The sequence below is a fragment of the Halictus rubicundus genome, chromosome 6 (genome assembly GCF_050948215.1).
Source record: "Halictus rubicundus isolate RS-2024b chromosome 6, iyHalRubi1_principal, whole genome shotgun sequence".
In the NCBI taxonomy this organism is placed as follows: Eukaryota; Metazoa; Arthropoda; class Insecta; order Hymenoptera; family Halictidae; genus Halictus; species Halictus rubicundus.
In genome coordinates, this window is record NC_135154.1 from 4,721,344 (window position 1) to 4,734,230 (window position 12,887).

The following is a 12,887-nucleotide window of genomic DNA, read 5'->3' on the forward strand; positions in this document are numbered from 1 at the left end:
GCAAATATGAACATAATTATTATCACAACTGAAATCTCGTGTAAAAGTCTCGTGTACGACGAGACCGTCATATAAGGTATCTAATATATCGTCAGATTGGATTTGTCTTTTCAGTTTGCAGCGAATAGAAAAGTATGAAACATGAAAACCGTAATGTCATATTTTACTTTATCAAGTTCCAAGCCTATTCCTCGGTTTCACTGGAAATGAAAGATTTCCTGTGCCTGCCAACGAAGACAGCAATATGAGCATTTATGTTCATGTATAGTTTACAGCAAATACCTGTCTACGCGATGTACAGTATTTTTTCTTCTTTGGCGTTACTCGATATTTTCTTTCTTATTCTTTTCATAAATACGATACGAAATTTTTATGTAAACAGATTCGTATATTTTTAAGAGTTCAACATGTTGGAAACGAGTTCAATAATTATGAAGCACACAAGTCTGTTTATGACGAATTTAATAACAATAATGTAAGTGATATACAAATGCAACACTCGATACGCTCTGTATTCACTCAGACACAATATCTATCTCACACGCGGCGATCCTAACTTTTAATTTAATTATCCTCAGCGCTGTCAACTCTCACACTTCGCACTCGCTCTACACTCTGTTCGAACTCATTCATACCAAACTCAAACGATACAAACAACCCAACAAAATAAACGCGAGGACACAGCTTTAAATATAAAGCTTATTATTGATTTGCTGTTGAATATTATAGAGGATATCCCATAAGAAGTTTATACAGAGTGTCCCAAAAATGTTGTACCTGATAGGTTTGATTCCTAAGGTCATTTGGAGTAATTTTTTCCTTCGCGAAAATGTTCTCCGCGGTTCGAAAAAGACGGACGAATCTAGAGCCGGCATACGTCCGCTATAGCTGCTCTGTGATTGGTCCGTGTTTTTAATTAATAACTCGTTAACAAAGCCACGCAAAACATTTTTGCAAAGGAAAAAGTTACGTCAAATTGCCTCGGAATCGTCCCTTTCAAGGAAGTACAACATTTTTGAGAAACCCTGTATATCCAAATCACCAGATCTAACATCTCATTTTTATTTATGAGAAATGAAAATGCAAAAATATCACAGCCCAGAGGAGCATTTGCACTAAACGAACTGACCCGGAAATGATAACATTAAATATTAGAAAATAAAAGAAAAGATATGATTTAGGTTGCAACAAATTCGAGAATACGTCCACATCGAATTTATGTAAATAGTGTCACTGAATATTTCATCAATATTTTTGTTCTAATTCCTTAACAAATTATTTAGAAATATATTCGGTGTTCTTTCAAAATATACCAGCAAAGATTATATGAAAAATATTTTGTACATTGTTCAAGTGTCTTCATGTAAGGCCGACAATGACAAAGTTAATCACAGGTCGCCACGAAACACAGGACGCGTTTGACTATGTAATTGCTGCGACAATTTTTTTTCTTCATCTCTCCACGGTTGTCGTCGTTGAAACATGATCCCTCGGCTAATTACAAACTTCTGCCGCGAAGTGTAATTTGCTAGAATAATCGGTTTAAACGTGTCACGCAGAAAAGTGTGTCCACCTCCAGGGAGTCATTATTCCCTTGCCGGTAATGGTCGTCATTGTTCCCAATTTTCTCGACGCGAACCGTCACTCTTAATGAGATATCTAATACTTGCTGTTTGATCTCCATGGACATATGGCTGCGAATTGCTTTGGCGATTAAACGACCATTCCAAACTTTAACGTCGTTGGATTCATAACTTTATTGACGCGTGACTATTAAACTTCAGATACTCGATTCTTTATATTCGTATAAAAGCAGTTTTAACTGCTATTTTCACGAAAATGGTACTCCAAATCAAACGAATACAGACTCTATTTAATTTCATTCAATTTATACTACCATTTCATATATTTACGACTCAATTGTCGTAAGAAATATTTATACTTTGCACACGTGCCAGTCGAATAGACATCGAGTGCCTAGAGTAAAGATTATACGGAACAACAATGACGAAGTATTACAATTCAGATCATAAAACATTTCCAAATATTCTTTCGACATTTACATCGAATCTGTATCGATTATATCCGTCATGAAAATATGGCAATTGTTCAATTAATGGCGAATATACGTCTTGAAAGATTATTTGCTTCCGATCTTTTAAACTAAAACAAGGAACGTATCAATAATTATTAATGTATTTAGGCTAATGAAGAAACTGCAACAATCAAGGAACAAAAACAAATCACATTCTTAATTTTCTAATTTTTCTTTTGCAAATATAAAAATATTCTATATTTTTAGTATTCTTTTGCATCATTTTGTATAAAAATATTTCTAATTCAAAATAATGATTGCTCTTTTTGTTTAATTGTTAATTCTGCAAATAACATTCGAGACGCATTAAAATATAAATTTTACAATAAAAAACCAATTTTGCTACAATTTATTTTAATTTTACAATAAAAAATACGAAGAAATTAGGAAACGTGATAGACAGACTCCGGATGTTATGCACTCGTGACAAAAATTAATCGGATAAACATAGAAAACACTTCAAAAATATCTTTTAATTAATTACAACATGTTAATTGCATCAAGCTAGGAAATAAATTTCCATGTTACTCCAGTTTGTCTTCGTTGAGTTGGAGCATTTTTATTTCGCATGGAGGTAATCTAACAAAGATTAATTAGCGGAAACACTAAAGAAGGCACAAAAATAAGACGTAAAACAAAAGACCATGAGAAACGGGGCAAACGAGAGCGGAAGGGACGTGTAGAATGCAGAAGTAAGAAAATTATAATGCAAATGGAAGACTGTGTCACGCGTAAACAGAAGTGCGAAATCTATTCATAAGACTGAACAAGTAAACAAACAAGGCATTAAAATAAAGATGCCGTGGGAGACTATTTTTTTTTAAACTACTTCAGCCAAACGAGAGGGCTCGAGATAAGATGCAGTAAGAAGCTGGAGATAATGGACCGACGGAAAGATAAGAAACGCGGAGAAAGAAGAGCAGCCAATTTTTAAAACGTTAAATTAAACTGGGCGCGAAAACGGCAGCAATTATGGCGGCCCGTTCTAAAGGGAACCGGGACGGAGTTCCTAATTGTGAAGTCGGGGATAATTTACATTTCTAATTAACGATATATCCTAGGAAACTGAGTGGAACATTTCTTTGCAGAGAACCGCGAGCTAGCACAGCGCCTTCTTTATTTATGGTTAGGGTTCCGCTCACGACCAGGGTCGCCGTCACGAAGGCACTTCCTGTCGTGCACTGACGAAACATGCTGCGACCAGCTCGGGAGAAAGTTTGCTGGCTGCTAGTCAGAACTATAACTTACTGTCCATTTTCTGCCTACGGTCCATTCATTCGTCGCGATCGATTTTGAGCAACAGGTGCGACCTGATCCATTCTCGTGGTAATAAAGCGAACGCTCTCGATGCACTTTTCTGTACCTTTGAATATTTAATGCTTACCAATCACTGTGTATGTCTTGATAAACAGCTGCTCCCTGCAAGCGTAATGTATTTGTTCAGAAATATTTGATAACCTCATTCGTGCCCTGTTCGGCTACAGTCGATTCGAAATTAATTTTTAAATTTTCATCAGGATTTATCTTCATGGAGGTTAACTCTAGAGGTAAATCTATTGTTAATGTTAAATGACATATTGTGCAAATTGTTCAGCATACCAGGCCCTATTAGAGATACTTAGACAGTTTAGTTTGGCTAGCATAAACTCGTGGTGCATTTCGAGATATCTTTCACATCTCTATCTTATGAAATGAAAAGGGCGTAAACCACCACCGAGGATGGTCGACATAAATTGCACCGTCGCCTTATTATCGGTTCACTCACCTAAAGTGTTTATGAAGATCTTCACCAGACTCTTCTTATCCGCTATGAAGATGTTTATCTTGAACATCTGTGACATAAAAGGATACTCAGGAATCCATTTACTGGGACCACTATTCCCAATAGAAAATACTCAATAGAAATCACGAAATGTGATTGTTGGATGAGTTATTTGCCCATAGTTTCAAATCGAAACATTTTAAAACATGCGAATATAGAATATAGAGGGATGCAGGGATTTAGGTATTACCTAAATGTATCCACGTAAATATCTCCTGCAGTTCCAATGATATTAAAAATATTTTATTAGCTGTGCTCATTAATTCCTGGCCCCTGTAATTATTCAGTCGTAACCTTAGTTTAAATCTGAATCGTTTATCCTTCAAGTAATTTTATTTTAAATCCAAATCCAGCGGTGACAATCCCTCTCTTCTCTTATTTCGTTAGGGGTTGTTCATCGCGGGGAGGTTTTGCATTAACAATATAAACGTAAAATATTTAGGTTTAATTTCAGTAATTTGGCTATTGATGCTATAACTAACAGTTGATTTGTAGACTGCGGATTTTATGCATTTATAACAAAAATGCACGACTACGAATAAAACTACAGTAAAGTCTTGATCTAAGTCGAACGGAGCTACGCGATCTTAGTCAGTTCACCTATCCCCTCCACTGGAGAAGGGGAGGGATACACCGAGAGGGGCTAAGGAGCTCGAGCTGACTTTTTCTTTTGCATAAAGATCCGCAGTCTAGTCATTTGATTACGCTTCGAGAATCGGCGAAGATAAGGAAATTCGTAGCGTTAGATAAATTGTTAATATCCAGTGCTCGATGCTAGTTTTTTTTTATATTTAGTTGTGGGCAGTATGTTGCTATCGTCTAGGTACCGTCAGTATAGATTGCAATTTTATTCGGAGGATTAGATTCGATGAAACAGCTTAATAAAAGATTGGGATCGGATCTAGCAATGTTTGGCCTAAGTAAATATCACAACGTTTTAAATACTGTGTAATAAAAATAGGATGTAATAATAGTCTGTAGTAAAAATAGGATGTCTTACAATAGCCACTAGATCAACTCGTATTTCCAATAAGTTAATGAGCTTTTCAGTTAAAAGAGAGTATTTTATTCATCGATTAGAAAATATAGTAGTCAGATCTGTATTATTTGAAGTTTTTGTTTGAAGTTAAGTCTGTATAAGAGAAGCACTCGAACAAATATTTTTCAGTTAAAAAAATATTGTTTGTATGCATGTTTTCACTCCTTCCTACCTTTCACAAATGTTTCATTAATATCAGCTTGTGTAACTCGTGCATGTTCCCGTGTAAGTCTTAAAGCTTGTTCATAGCATGATCGCATAAATACATGCTACACAATCTGAAATTATATACATGTATGTACTATCATTTTCGACATCTATTATTAGTTATTAGGTCGTATATTAAATGTGCAGTTTCAGAATGCAGTGTTTAGCATGCACTGTTTTAATCAAGAAATACTATCATAATCTACACGATTACTACATAAGGTGTGGACAGACAGAAAATATGGAATAACATTTTTTCGTTTGACGCTTCCTTTTTCTAGAAAAATCGAGTTTGAAATTGCAGCGAATGCGCATGCTAATGGATAAGAGAACAATCTGACGCGTCTGATCGTGGTCAACCAATTCTACTTTCTGCATAATACAGAGACACGCGAAGCCGACGGATCTTTAAACTCGATTTTCTCGAAAACGAGTTGTCAAACGAAAAAATGTTATTCCTTTTTTCGACTTATTTTTGCACGTAAAATCATCCCCTGCCCGGCTGTACCGCCCGTCCGCACACACAAAGCTAATATTTTTCGTTACAAATCTAATCTTCAGTTTCTATTTACATATCCAACTTTACTTTTACATACAGTTTATTTCAATATCAATATCAATTTCAATATGAAAAATTCATTTGTTGACAGAAAATATCCTGATTACTAGACTCCGAATCTTTATGCAAAATGAAAAGTTTTTGTAACAATTTTCATACAGCAGCTAAATGATAATTTATATCTTTCACGACAAATTTTAATATTGTGAGAATAATATATATATATATGTATATTAATACTCTTGAACTCTTTTAATCTTTTCATATGCTCAAATTGCACCTGCTCACTTTTGTCACAAATGCATCTAATGTGGTGCTTACTTTAATCAGCAAGTTTCGTTTAGAGAACAATTATGTTTATTTAAAGTTACTGTCACGAATCGGATATTCCATATGCAACAATAGTTGAAGAAACTTATTAGGAGACTGTGGATCTTTATGCAAAAAAAAGGGAGTTATATCGAAATTGATTTCTTCACTGAATAATTTGAACGACTTGTAAATAATATAACTGTGACATTAAAGTCATTTCACGTTTCTTCTATTGGGTTGGAACGCAAGGTCGCAGCGTTTTTTAAATTCTAATTCAAAGATATAATTAAGATATTTATTTATAGATTTATCCAATAACACATTTTCCATTCTGTTCTATTAACCTTTTGTTAATTTAAAAACGCTACGAGCTTTCGTTCCATCCCAATATTTTGTGATCCGTTTACGTATTTTTCCCATAAATGCATAAAATCCGCAGTCTAAATATCAGGTAATTAATATATTAATATTTCTTTCTACACAGGGTGATTCTCTCTTTAGAGGTCTCATAAGCAGTAGTCACCGATCGAGCTTACCGCGACGTCAAGGACCGATACAGCCTGTGTCATCGACGTTACAGGTATGAAAAATTTGTAACATTTCACGGCGCGTTGACGCAAAGGCTGTACTAACTCCCTTGATAGTCCGATAATGTTCGATCAGCGGCAACTGCTTTCGAAACCTCTAGCGAGAAAATCACCTTGTCTAACAAGTTTCGTTACCGCAACTACCCTGATCGCTTATAAGGATATTTTTCGCGCGAAATATAGGGATACTTTCCCACTGCAGATCTCGAAAGCAGTAGCCGCCATTTGACATTGTTGGTTGCATCGAGAGAGCCGATACCGCCCTCTGTGTCCGTGAAATTTTAGAAGTTTTTATTACCTTGAAAACGGACGTTGAAAGAACCTTTGATCACACAGATGGTATCAGCCGTTGATGTTGCAACGATGTCGATCGGTTTGCTACTCTCGAGACCTTTGGGAGAGAATCACACTATACGTACATATATCAGTAGTTGTAATGACAGATGTTCGGCTTGTTCCAGCGAGTACTGTAGTACCCCGAATTACACCCTCCTATGTCGTTTCGCAATTCCGTCGTTTCCATTAGTAACACGATAGTTGATTGCTCACAGCCTACGTGCATTCCTGCTTGAAACGTCGCTAACGGTAGCCTACGAAATTGAAAGACCGATTGAAAATGCTGTTGAAAAGTAACAATTAATATTCGCAGTACGAACGGTGTATTGTTATTATCGAGGGTCTGCAAAAGCTACGATCATTTACCACATTCCTGCAAATATAGTTGCGAAATTTTCGTTGATGTTTCGGAAAATGACAACAATTGCTTCTTATTCTAATAAACACACGACAGTTATTAACATTTCAACATTTACTAACGTCAACATATTTTTAAGAAATAAATTTATTGAATGAGTGAGAAGTTTTTTTGAATGACGTTATTTTGCAAAATTCTTTTCGAGACAGTAATCCACCAGCTTGGATTATACAATTGATTAGTGAAATTGTTACCTTAATATAAAACCGCTCGTATTTTATCACGGCATTACTCATTGCTTGTGGTGCCATCTAGGGGCTCCACTCGTTATGCGACGCACGACGGTCACTACATGACCAACATGGCGACGCCCTTACCTGTTGAAAACGCTGAAAATCGCACATCTTTACGCACGCATAACTTTTGAACTAGTGATCTCCTAGGATTGAAAGCTGGATTTTCGGCATTTTCTTATAAAAATCTACGGGATTACATAAAAAAAAGGTAAAAATTTCTTGTTCCCCAAAGTAAAGTTAGGTAGTAGAATGTATTTTATTTGCATAAAACGGGCTATGAATTAATTTATACAGTTAATATTTTGTTGACTTGAAGAGTAAAACAAAAACGGGTTTTTTTTTTGTTATCTGAGAGAAAAACCGCGTGCGGTAATGTGGTTCACGATGCTTCGGCGAAGGAAGTCGCAATAGATAACTTTTCTTACATGAATGAATGTGGTCTGTTGAAATCAGGTGGGTGTGGTGGTGCCCCACAAGTCGTTTGGCGTGAGAGAATACACAAAAGCGGTTACGTTCGCCATCAACTCGCTGCAGAAGACCTCGAAGAGGGGTCGAAAATTGAAACTTTTCGAGCGGTACGACATTCACGTGAAGGTGGCCATGCAGGAGCTGACGCCAAGTCCCATGGGTAAGTTTATGTTCATCTCGAGCAAATGTTCTTTCCACAGGAAGTGAAATTCAAGTTGCAGCATACTATCGAGAAGAGAGTTGCGCTGGACTTATTAATTTCGTGAAATCGAAACGAATTGAATACACCATAATACACCGTACAAAACCATAGAAATCTGCGTTATGAAAATGAATTTGTCCCTTTAGTACAGAGCTGTTCAACGTTCCTATTACTGGGCGCCCGCCGATGCCCGTGGGCACAGCTACGGGCACAACTACGGGAAAGGCTATGGGCAAGTGACTTAGCGGAGTGGGGGTAGACCGTAGCATAGCCGTAGTTGGCCACATAGCTGTGACAATGCATGTGACAAATACGTGCAGCCTTGCTCGCAGGGCCGTGGCTTTGCGGACCACCGTTCTGTGTATGCCCAGAGTAGGAAAATCGCTGCTCGTACGGGCAGACGCTGAACAGCTGAGTTCTAGTGTTATCCCTTACTTCTTGAGAAGTATTTTTCGGTAAACTACAATTTACTCTATTTTTAACCGCGACAAAACTACAAGACAATATTTTGTGCAAAAACTGAGTACGAATACTTTCATTTTCATTGTTAATTCACATCATGTAACTTTATTTTTTATAACCTCCTGTAATCCTTAGCATTATTATTTACAATATGACGTTGAAGAAATTCCACTCAAGTAAACTACAACACATGGTACCTATACAAAACGATGAAATTCCTTTTTAAAGCCATAGGTTTTCATGGGTTTACATAGTGTCGATTTTCATGGAGTGTACTCGATAACAACACAAATATTTTACTAGTCGTATGTATAAGTCTTTTTTTACTCACCTAATCTCTCACCTTTTTATGCAATTGTATATGTGCTATCGATGTGTCTAAGTAATTAACTTCATTATCGTCTGGTAACATATACCTCGGATGTCGTGTATAAACATAAAGAATATTTAAACAAAGACTGAAACTGCTACGTAACATTAAAACATCTAGAATAAGCGTAATCTTTGGTATTCTCACGAAAGATGAATTAGCCAGGACTATTATTAGCAGAAACATCAAACATCTTCACTGCTACCGCGAATCATTTCTTTTCGATGTTTAACATCGAATTCATTACCCATGAGAATTTGCGTCCGTTCGTAAAGTTCCGAAGTGAATACTTCGTTACGAAACTATTTTTCTCTCCCCTTAATTAGAAAACTGTCATTAGGGAAATGAGTGGTTGATGGATAAAGTTTCCGTAATAAAATTTCAACTTCCAGAATTAAACAGCCAGTTGACACGCAGCATAGCTATCTTTACGACTTAAATGTACCGAACCAACAAAGAGGGATTTCCAACGTTTAAAATCTTATTGGAGTCCCATCTTTTTGTGCCTTTCCGTTATTGTTTCTCTCAATAATCATGCTAACTCATGCAAGGGAAGACAGTAGTGGATTAAGTTTTTTCCGAGTGCTTCGTTAGCTCTATCCGCAAGATTGCATTGTGATGAATGGATTATAAGAGAGGCAACAAGGAAGACCTTCCCTTCTAAAGAGATAAAACCGATCCTTGAATATGGTCCTGTCTTGCAATACAATTATTCTTTTTCTCTCCATTGTTCGACGATTAATACGCCGTAAGAATCTTTTCACTTGTCCAAGTTTTATGAACAATTTATCCTTCGCTTAGACTGCGGATTTTCATTGTAAAATAAAAATGATCAGAATATTAATTGCAAGACATAGCAGCTACATACTTTTACCACGGATTTTTAGAATCTATAATTGTTTTTATTGTTTCCTGTCCAATCTATTCACTTTTGTCATAAATAAAATACGCAGTCATACTAGTGCTAATTTAAACACTGAATGAATTTTTTTAACGAAATATTTAAAATATGTAAATATCTTTAAAATTTTAGATAAATCCTCAGATGTGTACAAATATGGTTTAGATTACAATTTAAATCTTATTTGGCGAAGACGTATAATATCTATTTATTTCGATAATTTACATTACATCAAAATTTCTTTTTCATCCAATTTTATGTTGTCTGAGACGTGTCGAATTGCATGACAGGTTATGAATCACGTCACGGGGTCGCTAATAACCCGTTCAAGTGAACGATAAATAATTAATATGAAAAAGAAGAATTTGTATATAGCCTTCGTTAAATACTGTATCAATATGTTACAGCATGAATTCTTGGCTTTCAAAGTTTCTCCACTTTGCAAGTGTAAAGTTTTTTGGAACATAATGCGTAAATTTGACTTTATTGTTTGCTTACGCATTGGTTTGCAATTCTATTGAGTTTTCTTGAAATAATTATGTGTGGAACCCCTTCGTTAAGTCAGGCTCTCGAGTGAAATCATACTGGAAGCAAAAAGGTGATAACGTAGCCACAGGGAAACATACTAGCCTTGTTTACGAGTCAACCTTAAGGGCCACCGTAAACACTTTTTCGCTAAAGTTCCTCGAACACCTGCAAACTATTGCGTTTCGCCTCCGGGACCAAATAAAAAGAACTGGCTAAAGGATCCCACGAACCGACGCGAATATTACCAGCGAAAGATTCGTGGCAGTGGAATTCAGGTGGTGCCACAATGTCCTATGGTGGTGTCCTATGTGTTTGCCCATGGCCACGCAATAAACTTCCGCCGCCACCAACGCATTAAGTTTCTGAGAATCTATCGTCGTGGAAAAATATTCGCGTTGGTTCATGCAGCTCACGATACTAAAGCTACTACTTGCAAAAATTAAAACAACCAACTTCAAATTTTTCATAGAATTATTGCACTCGTAGACGCTTTTGTAGAAAAAACTATTCGCGAGAAAAAAACACTCCCCTTAAATTTTGTATTTCAGAATTATTGGACTCACAGGCGATTTTGTAGAAAGTAGATACATTTATTTATTCGATAAATTCGCGTTTGTAATTTTCAAAATCCACTTATCCAAGTATTTCAGCTTTTCGATGATTCCAAATTGGTTTTATGAGATACAGAACTTCAACTGTGCAATTTCTTACCATTTTTATAAATTGAAGTTATACTTAGCGATTATTGTCTCAAGTATTTTTACTTGATTATTATCTTGATTCTTTAGTTTCAATTATAAGAGTTTCGTCTGTTATACGGACGTCTCCAATTGAAAAATTAATTTTATTAACAGAAGTATAAAAACCACAATGCATTTTAGTTTCAAATTATGTTAATTTGCATTAGGATTTTAAAACAAATTTACTGATTTTTTAACATTGCGATTATACTTTCGTAAATTAAAATTTCTAATTTTTTTATTAGAAAATTATATTCTGTAAATTCGTCCCGCGGTCTATTTTTCACAGTGAAAAACTGATTTATCAAAAAGTGGAATATTAAAAAATGTCCACGCGATTTATAAAATATCGGAAAGTTCAGTTTCCATAAAATTATCACGTTAATATAATCACAAATAAAATTTGTTGAACTTTCGATCAGATTTGTGTAAAGTTTACGCATAGAAGTAACTAACTTTACGTATAATTATCTAATTGAAGCATGATGCGTAAAAAAGTTTTGCTGTTCCAACGTTCAACTTTATACACGTTCCAAAAAAACAGTGCCCGTACATTTTTTTTTTGACACGAAACTTTTATGACAGCAATTACTCCCCAAAATTTCCTATTGGAATTTGGAAGTTAATGGAAAGTTGGCAGGCCATCGGAAAAATTTACGAACTCCCCAGCAAAGAATTTGAAGTATGCCCTCAATTGCCGAGCATTATTGGTGCACGAGTATCCAAGTGAATTTCTGTTTCAAGCAAGTGTATATTTTAATCAAGCTTCAGTCCCCATCCGACTTAAAGAACAATTGCAGAATACCGTGGAAACTTTTCTCCCGGTTGGTTAAAGCAAAGTATCTTGTGGCTGAATTTATCTCAGTTTAAATCCGTTGGCGTCGGTGTGGTTCGCGTAACGAGAAGATTGAACTGTATAGTTTGCAAGAAATTTTACATTTGTTCCGAAAGTTTTCAACATTTCCGCGAACTCTTTTCCATTTCATCTGAAATGAAATTCCACACCTCTTGACAGCTTGCGAGTTTATTATACATATTTTCGTTAGAAGAATTCTAATTTCGTCAAAATAATCACAGAAAATGTCGGTGACTCCCTTCTTGTGAATATTTATCTATGCTAATCGTAACACAAATCATATCAGTTAACATTCTCTAACGTAACAGTTAAAAAGATTGTTAAAAATTTAAAGGCTTAACTTCCCAGAAACACGCATAACTTTTGAACCAGTGAATTCCTCGCCTTAAAACTTCGATTTTTGGCATTTTCTTGTCAAGATGTACAGGATTATATAGTGAAAAGTTAGAAATTTCTGGATTGCGAAGGTGAAGTTTAACCAAATTAAAATACAATTTGCCAAATAATTAAGCACTTGTGTTAACAAGATTGTACATTTTTTAGATAACAATTGTTGAAGTTATGAAGATGCATAACAACTTCGTAGCAAACAAAGATACATATGTTTTAGTAATAAATTAATTTGTAGTATGCAATAAATATAGATCTTACATTTCAAACAGATATTCGTCATATTTTTTCTTCTATATCATCAATCATCATTAAACTTTGTCCACCACGTGAAGTATATATTTATATATGTATATATG

General features: G+C 35.4%; 1 protein-coding gene and 1 long non-coding RNA gene across 2 annotated transcripts in view; one reads left to right on the forward strand and one right to left on the reverse strand.

Annotated features, from left to right (window-relative positions):
- The window catches only part of Nmdar2 (glutamate ionotropic receptor NMDA type subunit 2), a 478,712-nt gene that overhangs the window by 222,687 nt on the left and 243,138 nt on the right, over nucleotides 1-12,887 (forward strand). Inside the window, exon 4 of the mRNA XM_076789520.1 lies at nucleotides 8,065-8,239. Within this exon, the coding sequence (XP_076645635.1) occupies nucleotides 8,065-8,239 (175 nt within the window). The remainder of the gene's footprint in view (nucleotides 1-8,064; nucleotides 8,240-12,887) is intronic.
- The window catches only part of LOC143355058 (uncharacterized), a 285,284-nt gene that overhangs the window by 174,363 nt on the left and 98,034 nt on the right, over nucleotides 1-12,887 (reverse strand). The gene's annotated exons all lie outside the window — the stretch shown is intronic.